Here is a 19,829-nt window from a genome sequence, read left to right on the forward strand (position 1 = left end):
TTTGGAGGTCTCTCTTGTGTGGGCAAGGAGCAAGAAGGCATCAGAGCTGAAACACCATTTCCTTCTGTCTTGGGCTTGAGGTGCTGCCTAAAAACTAAATGGGTTGTTTGCAGGTATTTCAAAGAAGAGAAATAGTTTTACTGGTCTCCCCGTAAGGTAACTGGTTGGTGGTCTGGTCCTTTCCAAAACTGGTCAAGTAATGGAAGGAGGTGCAGAGGCAGAGGAGTACAATTTATAGAAAATACTTGTGGAGAAGTGGAGCAGGAGCCTCCCTGAGGAAGGATCTGACCTGGCTGGCAGCAGTTGGGATTCCAGTCCAAACCATCTGTGTGTTTGTCTTGCAAGTGGGAGCTGGAAATGGGTTTGGAGGTGACTTTCATGCCTCCTGTGCAGAATATGACTCCCATGTGGTCTGTGACACTTCAGCGATGGATGCTGTGTATTCTTGTCCCAGCTACCCCGAGACAAAAGAACACTGGCTTGGTCAGATATTTTTGCTAGCATCCTTTTTTTAAGTGTATTTGTTGAGCTTTCATTTTGCACATTTTTTGTACTTCTTTATTGGTGTTGCTAGTGAACTCTTCTGAATTCACTCTCAGCTTGGCAAAGAAATCCTGGACAGCAAAATCAGGGAAAATAAACTCAAACCTTTTAAAAGGACATCCGTCCCTGTTACTTATCCCCAGAGTTTCCTGGAATCATACGTAATTTTCCTGCCAGTTTGGCAGAATTATTTTCATTCAGATAAAGTAAGTTTAAATGTCAGATCAAACCAACAATTAATTGATTAGGGGATAAAAATAAGAGGTGAGACGGCAAGGAGAAATTACAGGAGATGCTTGTAGGAAAAAAGGTGAGAAAGGAGGTGGGTAGGAGAACATCTCTGTTGACACGGCACGGCTGCGGCTGCAGTGACTCCAGCCCTGTCCGCCTCCCTGGAGCTCTGCCAGAAATCCTTGAAGGATAACCACCATTGCATGGGCTCGGAATAAGTATTTTGGTGCTGCTAAAAGAAGGTCTTGGCCAAAGGATATTCGTCTGAAACCAAAGAGTGAAGTTTATTGGGAACGAGTCAAGACCGATCAGCAAAATGTTCACTTCTTAGCTGAGTGACATTTCAAAATTGAAAAAGAGGACATGGGGTGAAAAGAGAGAGCTGGGCTGGAGGACAGAAACAATTTTGCTTTGGATGAGCTGAAGGCTATTGGTGTTACAGGGAGCAATCAGAGATTTTTTAAAACAGTGTTCCTTTTACAAGGACAATCTAACCTGATTTTAAATGGAAAATATTCTTTGTTACTTCTTCGCTTTTAAGCTTTTCCAAAGAGAGACAAAAAGATCTTTAAAATCTAAAAGTTGAACGCATCAATTGTGTAATTAATGATCAGTTCTTTGACACTAGAAATGGACTTGGAAGTTCCTCATAAATTTTTCTCTAAGTTAATTACTACTTTAGTCTAAATTGCTTCTTAATTACTTCTTTGAACATATATTAGACTTGAATATTTTTTTAAAAGGATACATCAGATTTAGTAATAAATTTGTCATGTCTGCAATTACGCTAGATATGCTGCAGAATGGTATGCATATAATGATAGTCCTAATCTGTATCTACACATTATACAAAGCTTTGAGCAGCAAATGCTTTACAGCTGGGAAAGGTGTTTTCTTCGGCTGGGAGAAATGCTCCGCTTTGACACACCAAAACCTTCCAGTCTGGAGTCTGGATGGAGTTTGGAGAGAGGCTCTTCTAAGGTCTAGTAATGGAGGAATGACAAAATGAAGTTGAATGAAAGCTGAAAATAGTGTTTTCTTTCTCTAGGGATCTTTCCAATAACAAGATCAGTGGTTTAGATGTTCAGATATTCGAAAGCCTGACTTCTCTGGCAAAACTGTAAGTACACGCTGTGCCCTTCCAATCCTCCAGCTCACCGTGCATGTTTGAGCTGGTACCTAAAACACATGCTTGCATTTCACAAGTTGGCCTTGTTCTTGCTTGACCTCATCTGTCGAGCCCCAGATAGATGTGTCCATGGTCTCCTTCCTCAAGGCGTTTAGTTGCACAGTCCAGTGAATGAATGATTCCCTCATTGGCATTCAGAGAATCGGGCAGGATTTGACCCGCTGTACTGCTAGATGGAGAGGAGATCAAGGCAAGAGAATGAGATTTGTTGCAAGATGTCTGTTAGTACATGGAAAATTCTGATAAAGCTGCGGTGTCCAAATCCCACTTACCTTCTGAGGGAATTGCGTACTGAGCCTGAGCATCCTTTAAGGAGCCTGGCACTAGTGGGGGAAAGGCCTGATGTCCCATTGCTCCCCACACCCTGAGCTGTCCCAAAAACTGCCCAGACTCTATGTGGGCCAGGAGGAGAACTTTGACCATTAGCAAACTCACTGGTTCAGCTGCTGATCAGATGAGTTTGCACTGTTACTTGCTGATGGTTCATGGAGAAGATTAACTGTTTTTTAAAGAAAAATTGGACTGTCAGATCAAAAAAGGCAGCAACAGAGCCAGCACCAAAACCTGCTTTGGTGGTTCCAGCTGAGTAGCTGGCAGCCTGGACAGCCTGCCATCTTTACACCTCAAAATCTCCTAAAAGGAGAAGGACTCATGGAAGGACTTGGAGCACGGGGACTGGACTTGAACATGGAAGCAGGCTGCCCAGAGAGGTTGTGGAGTCTCCATCCTTGGAGATACTCAAAAGCAGTCTGGACATGGTTGTGGGCAGCCTGCTGTAGGTGACCTGCTTGAGCAGGGGGTTTGGAACAGATGACTTCCAGAGGTCCCTTCCAACCTCAACCACGCTGTGATTCCATGACTTAGTGCCTGACTGGACATTTTGCTATCATACGCATGTGGCTGTTGAGACTCAAGGCGCTCAGACAGTAACTAGTACCCAAGTAGAGCTTGGGACAGAGGCTGATCCTGTATGTTGGCCAGGAAGTTGTTACCAACATGATGAACTTTCATTTTCCCTCTTTTACAGAGATATAAGCCACAACAAGATTTCTACGTTAGAAGATGGAATATTTGATAATTTATTTAATTTAAGTGAAATGTAAGTTCATCTTTGTTTCCCAGTTCTCTATTTACACCTTTCCTTGAAACAGCTCTTCCCTTCCTGGTGGGGTGGGATGCAGCGCTGTCTTGGGGAGATCTGAGGCATGTACCCAACCAAGCAGCTGCCTTTTGGACCCTCTCCAGTTTCTTCCTCAAGCTGTGTCCTGCTCCTGGGTCCTGTTGGTGCCCTTCAAGCGTAACCTCTTCCCAGACTTTGCTTCTGTCTCCTGGATACCTCCAACCTCTGCCACTGCCTTCCTGGCTTCCCTGCTTCTCGCCCACTTCTTTTCTCTGGCCGTGCGCCGGGTCACACTTGCTGTTCCTGTCTGTATGGTCACACCTTGGGACCGGGGGATCTGACGAAAAGGGCACTGACCTGCAACACAGGAGACCCTGACTGAGGTGTCTAAGTCACTTGAAGACACTTGAAGATGTTCTCCCTCAGTGATTCAAGTTCTTAGGCTTATAGTGATTTTTAATTGAAGTAATTAAAATCTGTGCTGTATGTGAAGGGCAGCGAGGGGATGCCACACATTTCCAGGAGAGATACATGAAGTGGCAGCACAGAATGGCCATTCTGTATCTGAATGAGCCAAAGGATTAACCCCGTGCAATCGCTCTCGGCAAGCAAGAAAAAAAGCTAAGCCACACATTCTCCCTGAAAGACAGGACACAAAGGGCATTTTCAGCTCTGCATTTTTGCTTACAAGTGGCACTGAAGAGACACAAAGGATTCAGGCTAGGTCCAAGTGAGTCTGCCCCTGCTAAGGCTGGCCGGCAAAGTGGTGCTTTCAGTATAAAAATCCTGGGTTCAGCCCCTGCTGCAGCCCAGCCCAGCTGGCGTCAGCTAAACAAACAGCTTTCCATCTCTGTCCTGTTTGCAGCTGAATGCCAAAGGCTGTAATTTGGATCAAGTTTAGCTGCAATTAAAGTTTCCATCTTTTCATTAAACTGCCACATGGAAAGATTATCATTGACTTTGCATTTCTTTTTTGACAGATCAATTTTATTCTCTTAGCTATTTTTTAATGGAGCTGTAAATAGTCTCCCTTAGCTGGAGAGGCTGCCATTACATCCAATGGCTGTTAGATGGCAGACTATTTTAAATATAAGATTGTGTCTGTAATTTGCTTCTAATTGCAACAATTATTTGTAGAGTGAAAAAAGTACTTGGAGTACGTGCCTAATTCTAGCCTCTAGAAAAATCATGTTAATTATTGCTTGATTCCCTATTCATTAACTCCCCTCGCAGTTCTTTCTGAAGCATTTCAGTGGAGTGGCGCAGGTGGGAACAGTGAGGGATCTGCACACTGCTGTAATTAACACTTAGCACATGTCAAGTTAATGCCTAACTTTTGTCTGATCTCCCTGTTACAGAAACTTAAGTTGGAATCCATTTGTTTGTGACTGCAAACTTTCCTGGTTGCCCCGTTGGGTGGAAGACAGACAAGTGAAAGTTATTCAGGCGTCAGATACGAGATGCGCCCACCCTCCTGAGGTGGCAAACCTTTCCCTCTTCAATGTCTTGTTCGTCAATGCTACTTGCGGTAAGGAAACGCTGCGGGCTGTGGTGGGGGAGATGACTAAACCGGTGGAAATGATGGGCCCAGGGGGAGCTGGGGATCACGTCTAGACCTCTTTAGACCACAAGTCACCAGTTCTAATCTAATTAAGCAAATAATGGTAGTGTGTGACTCTACCCTGATGCCTTAAGGCTGGAGTCAATCACACCAGGGCTGAGATCAGCAAACTCATTACAGACCAAGCTTCAAGCAGCCATCAGATGGCACTAGCTCCGTGACCTCCAGCCTTAGGCTTTCATTCTCTCAAGCTTTTAACAGTCTGACTTCAAGCAGTGAAATCTCTTGGAGTTGATGGGACCTGAGGACATGCTAAATTGAATCTTTGCAGGTGACAGGGCTCCGTGTCAGGAGCGTTGAATGAACACTGCCCCGAGCTACAGCCCGTCGCCTGCTCTGGGTGCATTTTTCTGACTGCCTTGGCTAGTCAGAAACGTGGGGCGGTGTTTACTTGGAGGGTGGGAGGGGGAGCCCTAGGAAAAATAACCCCCGCTGGATGCTCAGCTATCTCTAAGTAAGAGAGAGGGAGGGAGAGCGTGTGCTCCCCCCAGCAGGCATCAGGCACCTCCTTTAATGCATGATGGGAGGATGCAGTGATGAGGGCTGGGGGAACCAGAGCTGGTGGGAGCCAGCTGAGCCGCCTGATGAAGTGCAGTGCTCCTCCAGGGCCAAAACCCGGCTGGTGGTTGCTCCGCTTTCCCCAGCAAAGTTACCCCAGCCTTGCAGCACCTCGGTAGTGCACTGTTTGCCTGGTGCTGGAATTATCAAGCGAAATAACACCATCACTGTTATTCCCCTTGATAATTAGTTGTTCCCCTCTTGAACTACTTTAAGTTAGTGTGGAAACAATAATGTGAGGCTGTCTTCTGGGTAATTCAGTGTAATGGGAGTAGGCTGGGGACAGCCTGCCAGCTACTGACAGTTGTTACTGACCGGCAGGGAATGAAGAAGTATGACCAGGCTGGTGTTAAAAAGCAAAGTAGTTCCCATGCCGTGGTCCTCCTCACGGGACTTTTCTTAAGAGAAGTGGCTCAACGTTTGCAGGAAGGCTGTGGAGAAAGCTGGACAGTTGGATGGATTTGATATGGGAAGATCACACGAGGCCGGAGCTGTTGAGATGTTTGGGGGGAGATGTTGTAGCAACCAGCAGAAACAGAGGAGCAAACATGGCTCGGTTGCGTGGGCAGAGTTGGAGAGGAGGTCAGGCAGTCCCAGCTGGGCTGCGGCTGTGCACGCGGCAGAGGCCCTGCCTGTGTGTTTGTGGCAGAGAAACATCCCACCCCTTGCAAGCCGGTGAGGGGGAAGTAAACTCAAGGGAATGAGCTGTTGCTCTGAGAATGGGGCTGTTGTGGCTGCCATCATTGTACGTGTCCATGCACGTGTGTGTTTGTGCTCCCTGTAGCCAGGCATGTGTTGTTTCTGTGCATCCTTCCCATGAATGCATACATGTGCATCCTTCCACACCCCTCGGGTGCAGGCTGTGTGTGGCACTGCCTTCTTTTCTAGCACCAGATTTTGCCTGCAAGTAGGTGGGAAGCTCTTGGCTCTCTCCAGGGGGGAAGGTGGCTGCAGTGTCTGCCCACCTCCAGCGTGGGCCTGGTGGAGAGTCCGGTGGCATTTCTCCCATGCCACCGATGTGCCACTCTGCCCAAGTGTGTTTGATTATAGACTCGTTGCTGGAAGCCCCAGGCAGCATGGAGTGAAACGTGCTGCACCGGACCAAGCCAAGGGACAACCTTTTCTCCTGGTCTCACTTGGTGGCTAGTCCTTTGGGCTCCTTTGAGGGTCAGACTCAGCGGCTCCATGTTCCGTGGGACTGTCAGGCTCTCCAAAGACCCCTTTTATTTGCTGAGTGTTGCTGCTCCATAAATCTGTGCGACTGACTTGTTATTTCGGTCATCATTAATTAGCATAAAGAGTTTGGAAATCATTGCTGAGGGGTTAAAGACTTCCCAGGCAAGACTCAAAAAGGAAATGCTTGAAGTAGGAACTGCCCAGGAGAAGTCCGTTCCCAGGGGTGTGGGGCGGTGTCTCTTGGAGGGTTTCACCAAGCCATGGCTTGACAGTGTCAGTTTGCAAGAGGATCTTCTGTTCTTTCCCCAGGAGCTCAATACATAACATGTCTGACAAGCAACCACACAGAAGAGGCTGAACTTGTCATCCTCTTCACGTCTGTTCACCCTGGGAACCTCACCGAGGAGACCTGCAGTGCCCTCTGTTATGCTGAAGACCAGGAATATGGAGGTTTCAGCACCCTGGGGCAGTGTTTGTGTGGTACTGCCCATGAAACAAACTCTTCCTCCAGTTGTTTGCCATTTTGCACTGAGCATTTGTCTGGGCAGGCCTGTGGTGGCCCATCACTCGTCCCCTCTCCCTTCCAGGCACAGCTGCCTGTGTCTTTCACAGGACTCCAGCCCCGGTACAGCCTACACCAGGCCGTGCTCTTCAATGTCAGTATTCCCATTGCTGTCAGCACTTTACTGTGGGAATTTGGGGACCAGACAGAGGTTCTCAACACCACTGGAAATGCAGCTGTCCACATGTATGCCTTACCTGGGCAGTACAATGTCACTGCCACCATCTTCGTGGGCACCAAGGTCTTATACGTGCAGGCAGAAATCGAGGTGGTGGCTTCACCCCAACAGTTAGAACTGCAATGTCCTTCCTTGGTCAAGACGAATGAGACTCTGGACATACGGATCCGCAACAGAGGTGGCACTGGCCTCGCGGTGTTGTACGGTATCACCGCAGAGGCTGGAGAGCTGGGCAGAGGTAAGCAGGGTTGGCTGGGTGGGTGCTGGGCAAGGGAGGGGTGGCACTGGGTCCTGGGCCTTCCCTTTCCATTCCTTCTCAATGAGGAGTAAGGGTTGACTCCTTTGGGCACTCCTTGCTCCCCTGTCTGACCAGGCAGTGTTTTGCACTGTCCTGGGCCAAGTAGATGACTGCACAGAGTGCAGTTCAACAGCGAAGGGGATTTATGGGCATCAAGAAGGACAGGACATTCCTGGAGCCTCGCTTCCCAGATTGGATTGGGGTGCGTGGGCCCATAGAAAGGACATCATGCTTGTGTTGTGTTCTTCTACCTCATGCAGCAGTTCACCCCATGTGTCCCCCTGATGGCTTGGTTTTCCCGGGCAATAACCACTGCTATCAGCTGGTGGTGGAGAAGGCTGAGTGGCTGGAGGCCCAGCAGCACTGCCAGGAGCATGGCAACGGAGAGCTGGCTTTTGTGAGCAGCCCCGAGATCCAGAGCTTCTTGGTCGCTCATGTCATCAGGTAAGCAAGGAGGGTAACGGTTAAGATTTCCTAGGGACAGGTCTTGTGTTCCTGGGGTCACATCTGCAGAGGGGTCCGGAGGGAGGGTCCTGTCGAGCTCGGCAGCAGGCAGCCCTGTGCAACCAGTCAGGCTGGAGAGACACACAGGTCCAGGCTGAGTATGGGGAGATGGTAGGGGTGAGGCTGCTGAACAAAGAGGAGGAATAAGCAGAGCTTGAGCCCTTGCTGAGCTTGGCTTCTTTGCTTACAGACTGTGGAGGGAAGAAGAGGAATGGGGCAGAAAGGCTGGAATTCAGAACTAGGAATTGTGGGGTTGCTGCTGGTGGGCATCTTGTACCCCACGTTTGTGCCTGTGCGTGCATCTGAAATGGTGCAGAGAGGTGCAGGGTCAGGAGCAAACGGGGCTGGGCTGAGCAGACCTTCCACCTGGGAGTTCAGCAAAATCTGCAGGCTCGGGTTGGACGGTGGAGGGGGTCAGGTGCTCGTGTCCAGAGGGTGTTTGGCTACCAGGCAGGGCCTGAGGGTGACCTTGCAACCAGGTCCCTCCATCAGCAGAATTACAGCTGGATTGTCCCACGAGTGACACCGTGGCATCGAGCAGCTGCTCTAGCAGAGCCCGAGCCAGTGCTGCAATCCTGCCTCCCAGCTGGGATCCTGCACCCTCCCAGACACGGCTGCCGCCTGAAGCCCAGACCCCTTCCCCTCTTCTTTCGCATCCTGAGAAGGAGCAGCACTCCTCTCCAAGTGTCAGGCTCCAGCAGCATCTGTTCCACCTCAGGAGCTGGGCTTTATAAACAGAGAGCACTGAAAGTGTCAGCCTTTGATTAAATCCACCCCTCTAAGTGCCCTTTCTGCAACCAGCCGTCTTGGCGGGAGGACGACCAGGAGAGCTTTCAGGGGCCTGACAGCTCTTGTCAGCGCTCCCAGATGCAGATGTTGTAGATGGCCTCTTAATAAACACAGCCCAGAAAGCACATGCGAAGGGAACAGCTGCATGTGACGTAGGCTTTGAACGGTCCTGCTGAAGGTCTGACAGCCCCTTCTTCCCAAACTTGTATCCTTGCCCTGTTCCCTTCGCACTGGGTTTTATCCCGAGATTGCAAACATGTGGTCCTTGATCTGGGGAAGAGGAGTCTGTCCCTTCCCGCGGGTTAGATACTGGTCACTTGGTGCTCTGATTTATCAGGCATTGCGTGCAGGGCTTTTGATGGACTGCAGCACAAGGAAATCATGAGACCTCAGAAGGGAATGAGCCGCCCAAGCTGTTTCCCAGCTGCTGCCCCACGTTGCTCTCCTCCCCAGTCCCCTTTATTTCATGTGTTTATTTTATTAATCCATTCAGATAAACATGAATGAGGCAGTTCCAGGATGCGATTTCCCTGGCGATAAAAGACAAATCAACCGAGCCACAGGTTTTTGGAACATGCAGCCTCCATAGTTTCTTGTGGGAAAATGACAGAAGCAGAAATCTGTTTCCCATTAGAGCATGCAGCAGCGAGGACCGCTCTCTCCTCTCCTTCGCTCCTGTCGTGTAATGGTCTCCCCAGGACCAATATGTGCTGAGCTGGTCCTCTCCCCGCCTCCAGAAGCAGAGTGCTCCAGCCCACACCCCTTCCAGGGGACCCCGCTTTCCCCTCTGAGGCAGTGCAGGGAGCCCCTCTCCCCTTCCAAGCCTCCTCAGGCTTCGTTCTGCTCCTGCTGCCCCAAGCAAGGCAGCTTGTTCCTTCCTCAGAGGCAGAGGGATGCTCACGTCTTGCTTCAGAAGAGGGTGTCGAGAGCCCTCTTGTTCCTCTCTGCAAGGTAGTGGGCCAAGCAGTGGGGCAGGGGTGGGAAGCAAGCCAGCCAGCCTATTTCTTCTTTTTTTTTTTTTTTTTTAATGACTTGCAGTTAGGTCATAGCTGGAATTAGAACAGGAAAATCTCTATCAAGTTTTACTAATGGCAGCAAACAGGCGGTTTCCTAGCCTGTTCTCCCTAATCCCGTGCCAGTGGTTCGGGAGCAGAGCACAGCAGTTATTTATTTTTTAATCTTATTTGCAATGAAAACTACTGATTCACGGAACAGTTATTTTTGTCGTCGTTTTTCAGCATGACCTCATTAATCATTTCATCTGGCGTGAGCCTAGTGGTGGAGAGACACCAATTACCTCCCTGGTCTGCTTTTTGCAGAGCAGTTGTACCACCCTGGGAGCACGCTGGAGCAAACAGCAAGGCTGTAGCAGAATTGATTGCAGCCTGCAGGAGGGAGCGTGGAGAAGGAGCTGGGGGCTTTGAAGGGTGCATGATGAGGCTGTTCCCCCACTCGAAGTTAATATGAAACAAATGCCTCACTTTCTGCTGGGTGCGATTAGAAACAGTTGTCCAGGCTGTTTGTGGCTATGAAAGACCGCTCAGCACTTTCCACTAGAATCTCTGCTGGGATTCAGCCAGTTTCCAAATGTGGAAGAGACATTTCATTTTCCTAAAATGATCCTGGCAGTTTCTTTTGTATGTGGGGTTCATCTGCCCGTGGTGCTTTGGCCTCTGCTTGCCGGTGTCTTGTCCCCCCGTGGCTGCTGCCTTTCAGTGGTGGCCAAGGAGTTGATCATCTCCCAGCAGCTGCATCAAAGACGCCCCAATTGGAACAGCAGCTCCCGTACCTGGCACCGTCCGAGGTTTAATCATGCACTGGTGCCAGTTCCACTTGCAGAGGAGAATTGACTAGTGACAAATTCCACAGGTCTGCACAAATGAAGCACAAGTTTTCTAAAGGATGCAGCTTTTTCAGACAGTTTTGTATGACCATACCATTCCTCTTAAGTCACGACTCAATACGGGCTTAGAAGTGTCTGTGAGGGTCATTCAGACTGCAATGCAGGCAGGCCATTTTAACAGACTGGTCTCCTAAGAGGTGTCTGAGGTTCAAGTCAACCTGCTGATACTCCTTGGTTTTGCAGATAGTCCCATTTCCCTGTATTGTGTAGGGTTTACTCTGCGATGGGAGAGCTGGTCTCAGCCCTTCCAGCACCCACGAGTGGCTGTTGGCCCTCCATGCCCACTGGGAGGGGAGGCCAGGCGGCATGGTGATATTAATAAACATATTGATGTGAAGGAAGCAGCTCCAGCTTGAGGAAGCAGAAGGTGTGCAACTGGAGGGACTGCTGGGAATTTCTGGAAGCAATAAAATCTCGTGGTTCTCCTCTCCAGGCAGTGTCATCTCATTACCCTCTCTGATATCTTTGTGCTGTACCAGTTGTGGCTGGTATGAATCAGTGCTTACCAGTATGTCACAAGCTCTGTGGTGCTGACGGAGCCTTTAACTGGGTCCTCTTTTAACTTGAGCGTGAGCATTTTAGGAATGGGGTGACTCAAGTTGTGGGGCAGCGATCATCAAGGGTCTGACTCAGCTGCACACAGCGACCCACTGAGCTGCTTCTCCCTCCCAGCCCCACTGCACTGTAGTGTTGGTGTTGATTGCTCTGTCTGGATCCTTTTGGCTCTGCTGTCCCCTCAGTATATCAGAGGACAGGTGGCTTTCTGTAGCCCTTAGGACAGAGGTTTGAAGGGCTGGTAGATAGCAGGATGGTGTGCCATGAAGGAGCTGTTACTGAGGAGCCAGGTTCTGGAGGTAGAATGGATACTGAAATCCTTTAGTAACTAAAAGGGTCCGTTAAATGCAGCCTGTGACACCCGGATGAAGCTGCTGTTGTTAAGATTATTATTTTCATAGAGAACCATAGATGGCATCTGTCCCAGATCTTTCTAATACTCATGATTTCCTGAAATCCTCCCCCCTTCCTTATTTTTTGAAGGAGCCTCGATGTCTGGATTGGATTCAATGATTTTGCAAGCACTGGAGCGCAGCAAAGAGGCGAAGGGTTTAATCTGGAGAGCTGTCAGAACTGGCTGCCAGGAGAACCCCATCCGTCAAACGCTGACCACTGTGTCCGGATGGGCCCAACGGGCCAGTGTAACACAGACCTGTGCATGGCCAAGCACAGCTACGTCTGCGAGTACAAGCCAAAAGGTGGGCTCTGCTTCTCTCCTGCTGTCCGCTGGCATGTGCCAAGGAAAAAGAGGGCTGCATGGAGGGGGTCATCCAGAGCATCCCCCCAGATCAAGTGGGACTGGCAACAACCACAATATTCCCAACAGAGGCTTGACTGATAACCTTTCAGAAACCTGGCCTCAGCCCAAAGGGAGGAATTTGGCCCACTCCAATCTTTGCCATCAACCGAAGTAGAGAGAGGAGCGAAGCTCTGAAGCAGAGCTTCGGAAATAGCTTTTCTCTCTTATTTGAGCAGTCTCTGCTGCTGCCAGGATCTGAGGCCATGGTGCTGCCTTGGTGACTCTTGCTGTCCTTCTGTGGCATCTTGTAGTTTGTGAGATGTTGGGGTCTTGTGACTTAAAAGACTATAGAGCCTTGGAGATCATTAAGTGAGCTTTTATGTGGTGTGTGCTGTGCAGGTTTGTGTTTAAGCAGCCTCCCAGATCTCCCAAAGCGGTGTAGGGAGTAAGGAAGAGAAGCAGAAAGGACATGAAATATGGGAGAAGATTTAGGTAAGAAGGAAAAGCCAGTGCTAGGAAGAGAGCCCACTGGCCCTGGGAGGAGGGACAGCATCAGCTGGTTGTGCTCAGTCCCCAGAGCCTGACCTGGCTGTGAATGAGCCAGAGGTGTTTGCCGCTGGTGGAAACCAGCTGGTCCTGGCCACATTTCCCATGAAGTCCAGGGGGACAGGGAGGATGGGGAGTGCACCTTGTGCTCAAAAATTCGAAGCAAATCATGGGGTGTTGGAAGGGAGAAGTATTTGCAGAGTTCCTAGAAGTCAAAATTGCTGAGAATTGCAAATGCAAACATTACTTGTGCAGGATGAGTAAGAAATCAAAACACCTGCAAGAAGAAGCAGGAAACTACAAGATTACAGCAGCTGCTTCTTCAGTAAAGCTGGAGTTACAGATTCCTGAGTGGTCCAAGCCCTGCTACAGCTCTGCTGCACGGTGTGAGCAAGCATGAGCAGGGTGGGGGAATAGCTTCAGGCCTTGCTGAGTCTCATGGGCTTTGTTCAAATATTTCCTTTGTAAACAGGAGTTCTCTTAAATGCCGAAAACTTCTTTGTGGGAGACCCTGTGTTTGATACACATGAGGCTGTGAAAAATGTGACAGAAGATGTGCTGTCAGCTCCGTGGCAAGCTGTGGAGGTAAGGATTTGCTCATCCTGCTGCTGCTGCAGAGGGAGCCCAGGGAGACGCAGGCAGGTGAGAGCCTGTTTGTTTTGCAGGTGATGGTGTTCCCTGAGCTGGCATTCAGGCACGAGGGATATTTGACTGCCCTGGAGTTTGTGACACAAGAACTGCATCAACCTGTTCAAGTGAGCTTCCAAGTGCATAGACCGATAGATGGAGAAGGTGAGGCACCTCCTCTCAACACTTGTGGTATTGTTAGAGCTGATGCCATCAGGGCCATGTCAAACTGAGTGTCTGTGGCCTTCTTGTGGCCCCTCTGTCTTCAAAGCAGAAGCTCTGAAGCCTTAAAGGCTCAGAGATTTGGTTCTATTTTTGAGGAGACTCAAGCGCAAAATCTGCAGGCATGGTTGGACAGCCTGAGGTTGCCTTGGAGAAGCGGTTCTCCTGGAGAAATTAATAGAGGGAGAAACCTGTCTCAATGCGTGAAGAAAACGTGAGTGTAAGGAACGTGTAGAAGTGAATTAATCTTCTGAGTTACACTTTTATACTTTGGGAAGACATGACATGTCAAATGGGAATGTCTTCTGGTCCATCTGGCCCCACAGGTTAACAAGGAAGAACGTTTTCCTGAGCCCATTTCTTCCTGATGGGTGAGATAATCTAATAAACCTTTTATTCCTTGTACAACAGCTCAATAGTCACAGTTTTGGCAACAATTAATTTTGCAGCAGAATGTTTGCTATAGCCATAGGGTTGGCTGGTTACAAAAGAATATTTTTTGACACTGAAAAGCTGATACTTTGACATGGAAACATGAACTTAAGAAAAGTTGCTTAATGTGTTTTCAATGTCAAAGCCAGCTCTGCTTGGACTTGCTTTTGCGTGAACATAGTTCTCTTTTAGCTTGCAAATTGTGCATTCTCACTGGAAAAGAGACTCACTTTGTTTTTAACAATCTTTGTGCCTTGGTGAAATTTTCCTGTAAAACAGGACACTTGTCTCATGTAGTACCAGGATGTGTTGCGGTTGCAGGTTTTACTAAGAGTGGAGAAAAATGGTGAATTTGGAGCGAAGAAGTGCACTAGAAGTGTTACTTGTCAGAATGGTGATCTTTGCTTTCTCTTTCACTTCTTCCAGACTACCAGGAGGGAAAAAATGCTACAGAACCATTCCACACTGCTCAGGATGACGGGAACTGGACTCTACTTGAATGTCCTCCTGGTTTCCAGTGGTGTCATTTGACTAATTTGTGCTTGTCACTAAACAACTGCTGCAACGCGACCGAGTGTGCCAACAGTTCTCTTGCCAGCAGCCCTGCCCCTGTTTCCCTTCAGCACAATGAAAGCCAGCTCAGCTATGAACTCATCGAAGAATTTCACTTTACAATACCAGCTGGCCCTTCTTCCCAGTATCTGGTCAGTGTTTATTAGCTGCTGTAACCAGTGAGTAGGTGGGGCAGTTTTCTCTTGAGTGCTTTGGGTAAATAAAGAATTGTTCCCATTTGCATTTGGTGATACTGAAGTCCATTCAAATGAAATGATTTGCCCAGTGTCACACATGCCACCACTTTCTATCTTCCCTGCTCTAAGCCATGGACTCCCTGCAGTAACCTGTTGCAATAGCAGAGTTGGTCAAAAGGCTGTGCAGATTTCCTGGGCTATTCCCATTGCATTTACAAAGTGGAGATAGAGCATAGAGCTGGCTTCCATGTTAGCACATTTGATTCAGAGTGGCCAAGGAGAGCAGAGTGGTGAAATGTCTCCCCATGCTGTGTTTGGATCTGCAGCTTTTCTGTTGGTTTCCACTTGGCAGTAAATCCAGCTGTCTTGCCCAGGCAAGAGTTGGGTGCTGCGTGCTCTTAATTTGAGGCGTTAATCCAAAAATGTCTCCTCTCTCTACAGGTCACATTCAGAAAAGAAAGTATTTTTGTCAGGGCCAAGGACATCTTCAGTATCCAGCACAATGCAGGCTTGGGCTTACTCCTCCAGTGCCAGCCAAGTACCGCATCCCCTTACAGAACCAACGTCTTAAGCACGAACTCTTCAGAGTGGGCACTTGGCCTGTCCGACAGCTCCATCGGTGCCACCTGGATAAACAACACTGTTTGCTCTCTCCGAGTTCGCTATGCCGAGGAACAGCTGGTCCCGGTGATCAGCCCCCACAATGCGGGGCTGGAGCATCCAGGTCGCTACACGGTCAGAGCCAGTGTGGACAACGGGGTCTTCAGCGCCAATCTGTCTTGCAGTTTCTGGGTGGCTTCCTGGGTGTCAGGCCTGCGGGTCATCCACCCCGCTCCTCAAGGCAGCAGGGTCTACCTACCATCCAACCACACTACCCTGGTCGTCAAACTCTCCTCAGGGGTGAATGCGACAGCTAGCTGGCTGGGAGACAACCACACTTTCCCCTTCGAGGGGTCCTGCCCAGCGCCTGTTGCACCGCTGACGGCAGACTGTGCCAGGGAGACCAACGACACCTGGTTTGCGGTGGTCAGCCTGAGCAACCTCAGGGAGGGGGTGAGCACCCACGTGCTTGTTGCGGAGAACGCCGTGAGCTCCCAGAACATCACTGTCACAGTGAAAGTGGAGGAGCCCATCCGTGGGCTGCGGGCCACCCCTGACCCTGAGAGCAGAGTCCTGCTAAATACACGAGTGGTGAGTGATTGCTGCTTTTAATTTGTCAGTAGCGTTTTTAGCCTTTACCACTAACGGTGTGTGTTGGGCTCATGAGGAGGGCTGGGGCTCGGCTCCACACTGGTCAGATGTAGCGCTGCTTGCTGCTAAGCGCTGGCTCCAAGGCCATGCAGACAGCGCTGCTGCAGGCACAGGCATGTGGCAGAAAGCACTGGTGCTCTCCAGCAGGAAGGCAGCTCATCTGTATGTTCACTTTAATTCCCTCAGAGGTAAGGCAGCACCTCCCGCTAGGGGAATACTGGCTTTCCAGTTCTACAGAAAACCGGAGGCATTATGAAAGGCCAGTATTTACCTTCTTTTGACTTGTCAAGGTAGTTACTCCTTTAGGTGTTTAGATTTGCTCTACTAAATCCTTACATTACCTGGCTGAAGCTATAAAAAGGTTTCATCCATCCATCAAAGTCTTGGAGTTAGTCTGGTGTTTGCAGTCTTTTTTTCTCAAATCCCCTGTCCCCGGAGCTACAGCTGAGCCCTGTTCAATAGGAACCTGTTCAATAACTGCCCATCGGTATCTGTGAAATGCTCTGCTCAACCTCTGGCTGCTTACGGCAGAACCCTGCGCCTGCAATGCCTGTTGGTCTCACCCTTCCTGGCTGCTACGGTCTGCTCAGGAGGCACTGCAGGAGTGAGGAGGGGGCCTACTCTGTCCAGTGCAAGTCAACCATTTTAGCCTTTGGGTTGGGTACCATCAATGGACGAGGGTCAGAGACTCAGCTTACGGGTGTAGATAAAGCTGAGTTGTTTCCGCAAAGACAGCAGCAAGTTTTTTAGCTAGCAAGAGAGAGACCTGATCACAAAAGCAGAGCTCTAGGGTGTGGGAGCAGGCAGTATGGGTTCTGCTCCCAGCTCTGCTGTTGATTCATGGAGTCAGGGTCTACATTTCTCTATCAGCAACAAAGCCACAGATGATCTTGCACCTCTGTGTCATGGTCTGAGAGCGCTGTCTCACAGGTGTGTGATGCCTCCCAGTCTGGCTCTGCTCCCTCCCCAGTTCAGCTGGAGATCTCCTGGGAAGTGCTGTGCACGCTTTTCTCTTGCACTAGTATAAAATGTCCTCATGCCTTTCAGAGCTACGTCCCTGTGATGGAAGCTGGGTCAGATGTGACTTTCCGATGGACAGTAGATGATAAGCCATCTTTCACTTTTTACAATGTTGTCTTCAACGTTATCTACCAAAGCCCAGCTGTGTACAAGCTTTCGGTAAGCCAAGGCCTTTCCCATGATGCCATTTTAATCCTGGGTTTCCATTTCATCCCACAAACGAAGCAGGAAAAGCAGCAGGGAGAGGAGAAGGCAGACTTGAGTTGAGGAGGTTTTCACTGTGCTCCTAACGAGCTCGTCTGCTATTTCTCACTGAGCTGTTCTTGCAAATGCAAACAGTAAGTTTCTTCCTATTCTTCCATTACAGCTGATTTCGCTGTCTTCCTCATCTTTGCTTTCTCCTCTTTTCTCCATGTCGTCCTTTCTGTTCATGGAGTGTCTGTCCTTACTCCTCTCCAGCAGGAATGAGGCAGGGAGCCCCACTGCAGGGTGCCGGCCACTGCTTTGGCAGGCAGGAGGTGTGAACACAGACCCAGGCAGAGGCAGGATGCAAACATAAGAATTTCATAGCCAGGACAGAGCTTCTGCCACAAGCTCTTCTGGTCTCTGTCCTGTTCTCTTTCCATTGGTGCAGACTGGAACACTGGGTTTTGTCATGACCCCAGAAGAAGGATAGAGCGGAAAGTCTGGGTAGAGGGAGGTATCTGTTGTGGAACAGGAGTTTGTCTCTGGCCAGAACATCTTTCTGTATCATGTACTGCCACGCAGAGTCCTGGTCTGGCTCCAAGCTGCTTGATCCGTTTGCAGGGTAACTGCTGGCTTCCTGAAGAGACACCAGCCCTAGCTCCGAGGGCATGCTAGCACTAATTTGCTTGGTGCAGCACTATGCTGAGTAGCACTAATTCGCTGGGTGAAGCACTGTGCTGACAAGCCTGGATTGCTTTTACTTACGGAGTTGACAAGGTGGCATTAGTCTGGGGTCGACTGGGTTCAGTGTAACAGATTCACAGAAGCCTAGACACAAACTTCTTTATCTGTTGGGGTGGGAGGTCTCTATTCAACTGGGTTTGAAGGATCCCTTCTGCCAGCAGCTCAGCTCTCCTGCAGGTGAGGAGGTGGCAAGATGCTTCATCATTAGGTGCCACATCAGTGTCACATGCCTAGATAATCTTGAGGATCCCGCTCTACCTCTGTCATGTCTCTTCAGTCTCTTGCCCGTCCATTCTCCCTTTCCCTCCTCTGCCCAACTTTACTCTCCCTCTCTGTGCCCACTACACCCAGGATGCTGGAGCTGCACTTGGCGTGCTTGCTTTTACGAGTCTCTTCCATCCCCACTCTCTGTGCTTGGAGCCACTCATCTGCCACTGTCCTAAGGAAACTGGGTGGCTGTTGCCCCCTTGGTGGCAGCAAGTGCCTGGGCTCAGCAGCTGGAGACGGTGTGCAGGGCACATCAGAGCAGGGAAAAGGGTAACCGGCAAGTTCAGAGCCAGAGGAGTCTCAGGATGAGAAGCTCTTCTCCTTGCCCTCTTGCTGTAGAAGCAGTCCTTCCTTGGACTGACTTTAGGGGTGGAGATGTGGTGGTTCCAGCAAGAGGTGGCTTTGCCAGGTAGGTGGCATTCCAGTCTATGCTGCTGTCCAGTGCCATTCAAGCTATTGCCCCTGCCTCCCCGTCCCACAGGCTATTCTTCTCTGACCTAACCTGCTCGCCTGCCTGGGGGGACTTCTTCAGTACAGCGAAGCCCCACTCTCAAGAGAGGGCAGCACGGCAAGGTGATCCCAGATGCATTCTTTGTCCCACTGTCCTTCCCAGCTCACCGCCTCCAACCACATCAGTAACTTTATGGTCAATTACAATGTCACGGTGGAGATGATGAATAAGATGAAGAACCTGACTGTGTTGGGTGTCCTGCCGGTCCTCCCTCAGAACAGCACTGTGGAGCTTACAGCAAGAGTTCAGGTTGATTCAGCTGTGGATGCTATGTTCCTGTGAGTCCTTTGCAAGTTGCCTGAACTTAGGATCTTACTGTGCATAGCTTACCAGTCTTGCCTGCACTATTTCTCTTCCCGGGGCCAGCTGATGTCAAATGGCCCATTTCTCAGCTGCTGTCTAGTTAATTTGAAATCCCTGCGGGTGTGGTTCAGTCACACTGGCTGGGACCTATAGTTCAGGCTGAAATACTTTTCTTTTAAAGGATTGCAACATTGCTTTAATATTGGGTTCCTCCTCTTCTTACTAGTGCTGTACTCCTCTCACAGCCACAATTCTGCAGCATTGGGCACAGCTACTGCTTTGATACTTGGCATTATGTTTCCTATGGCTTTTCTGAAAACCCCAGCCCTGAGCCTGAAAGACAGCCCTAGACCAGGCCAGGGTTCCTCTGGGATTTCCATGATTCTCCTGTTGTGCAGTGTAACATGGTTTGCATGTTTCTCCAGGTGGGATTTTGGAGATGGTGTCCAGGAGACATACCTGTTCAGACCTCCCTACAACAAGTCTTTCCTTGTTCCTGATCCCAGTGTCCATGAGGTTGTAATTGAGCACAATGTTTCACACATCTATCAAGACCCAGGTATGCTCAGGACAGTTCTTTGGGGAAGAAGGGGCTCGGATATTTTTGTTGCGAGGGGGTTACAAGGCACCTTCCAATAAAACAATGGCTTGAAAGTCGTTTTCTCATTCCTGAGCAAACAGCCAGAGTGACTGGAAGTCTCCAGCAACTGCCATCCTCTATAAGTCTAGGAGAAGTTTGTCCACGCTGTAAGAAACGGGTCCACCGCACACAGTCCCCCTTTTGGGCAGTCTCAGCAGATAGATGAATGGCAGGCGAGCTTTGTGCTGATGGGAGGGGGGGTAGGGAGCACTACTGCAGGCAGCAGGAAGGGGGTCTGTTTTGTGAGCGAACAGAAAGAAAATCTTTTCTCTGTATCTGTCGGACTGGCTTCTTACTTGGTGTTTGGTCCTCACATGCATGGCCTAGTTGTAATTCCTGCTTGTCCTGGACCGGAGGAGGGAAGC

The 19,829-nt window shown here is 49.6% G+C and overlaps 1 protein-coding gene across 1 annotated transcript in view; it reads left to right on the top strand.

The window, feature by feature from the left end:
• PKD1 (polycystin 1, transient receptor potential channel interacting) overlaps positions 1-19,829 on the top strand; it is a 99,985-nt gene that overhangs the window by 40,095 nt on the left and 40,061 nt on the right. Inside the window, exons 2-14 of the mRNA XM_076351440.1 lie at positions 1,823-1,894; positions 2,991-3,062; positions 4,442-4,611; positions 6,748-7,416; positions 7,737-7,920; positions 11,711-11,925; positions 12,985-13,097; positions 13,178-13,304; positions 14,220-14,497; positions 14,984-15,733; positions 16,841-16,972; positions 18,624-18,799; positions 19,250-19,383. Of these exons, the coding sequence (XP_076207555.1) occupies positions 1,823-1,894; positions 2,991-3,062; positions 4,442-4,611; positions 6,748-7,416; positions 7,737-7,920; positions 11,711-11,925; positions 12,985-13,097; positions 13,178-13,304; positions 14,220-14,497; positions 14,984-15,733; positions 16,841-16,972; positions 18,624-18,799; positions 19,250-19,383 (3,092 nt within the window). The remainder of the gene's footprint in view (positions 1-1,822; positions 1,895-2,990; positions 3,063-4,441; positions 4,612-6,747; positions 7,417-7,736; positions 7,921-11,710; positions 11,926-12,984; positions 13,098-13,177; positions 13,305-14,219; positions 14,498-14,983; positions 15,734-16,840; positions 16,973-18,623; positions 18,800-19,249; positions 19,384-19,829) is intronic.

This window comes from Aptenodytes patagonicus, chromosome 13 (assembly GCF_965638725.1).
Source record: "Aptenodytes patagonicus chromosome 13, bAptPat1.pri.cur, whole genome shotgun sequence".
In the NCBI taxonomy this organism is placed as follows: Eukaryota; Metazoa; Chordata; class Aves; order Sphenisciformes; family Spheniscidae; genus Aptenodytes; species Aptenodytes patagonicus.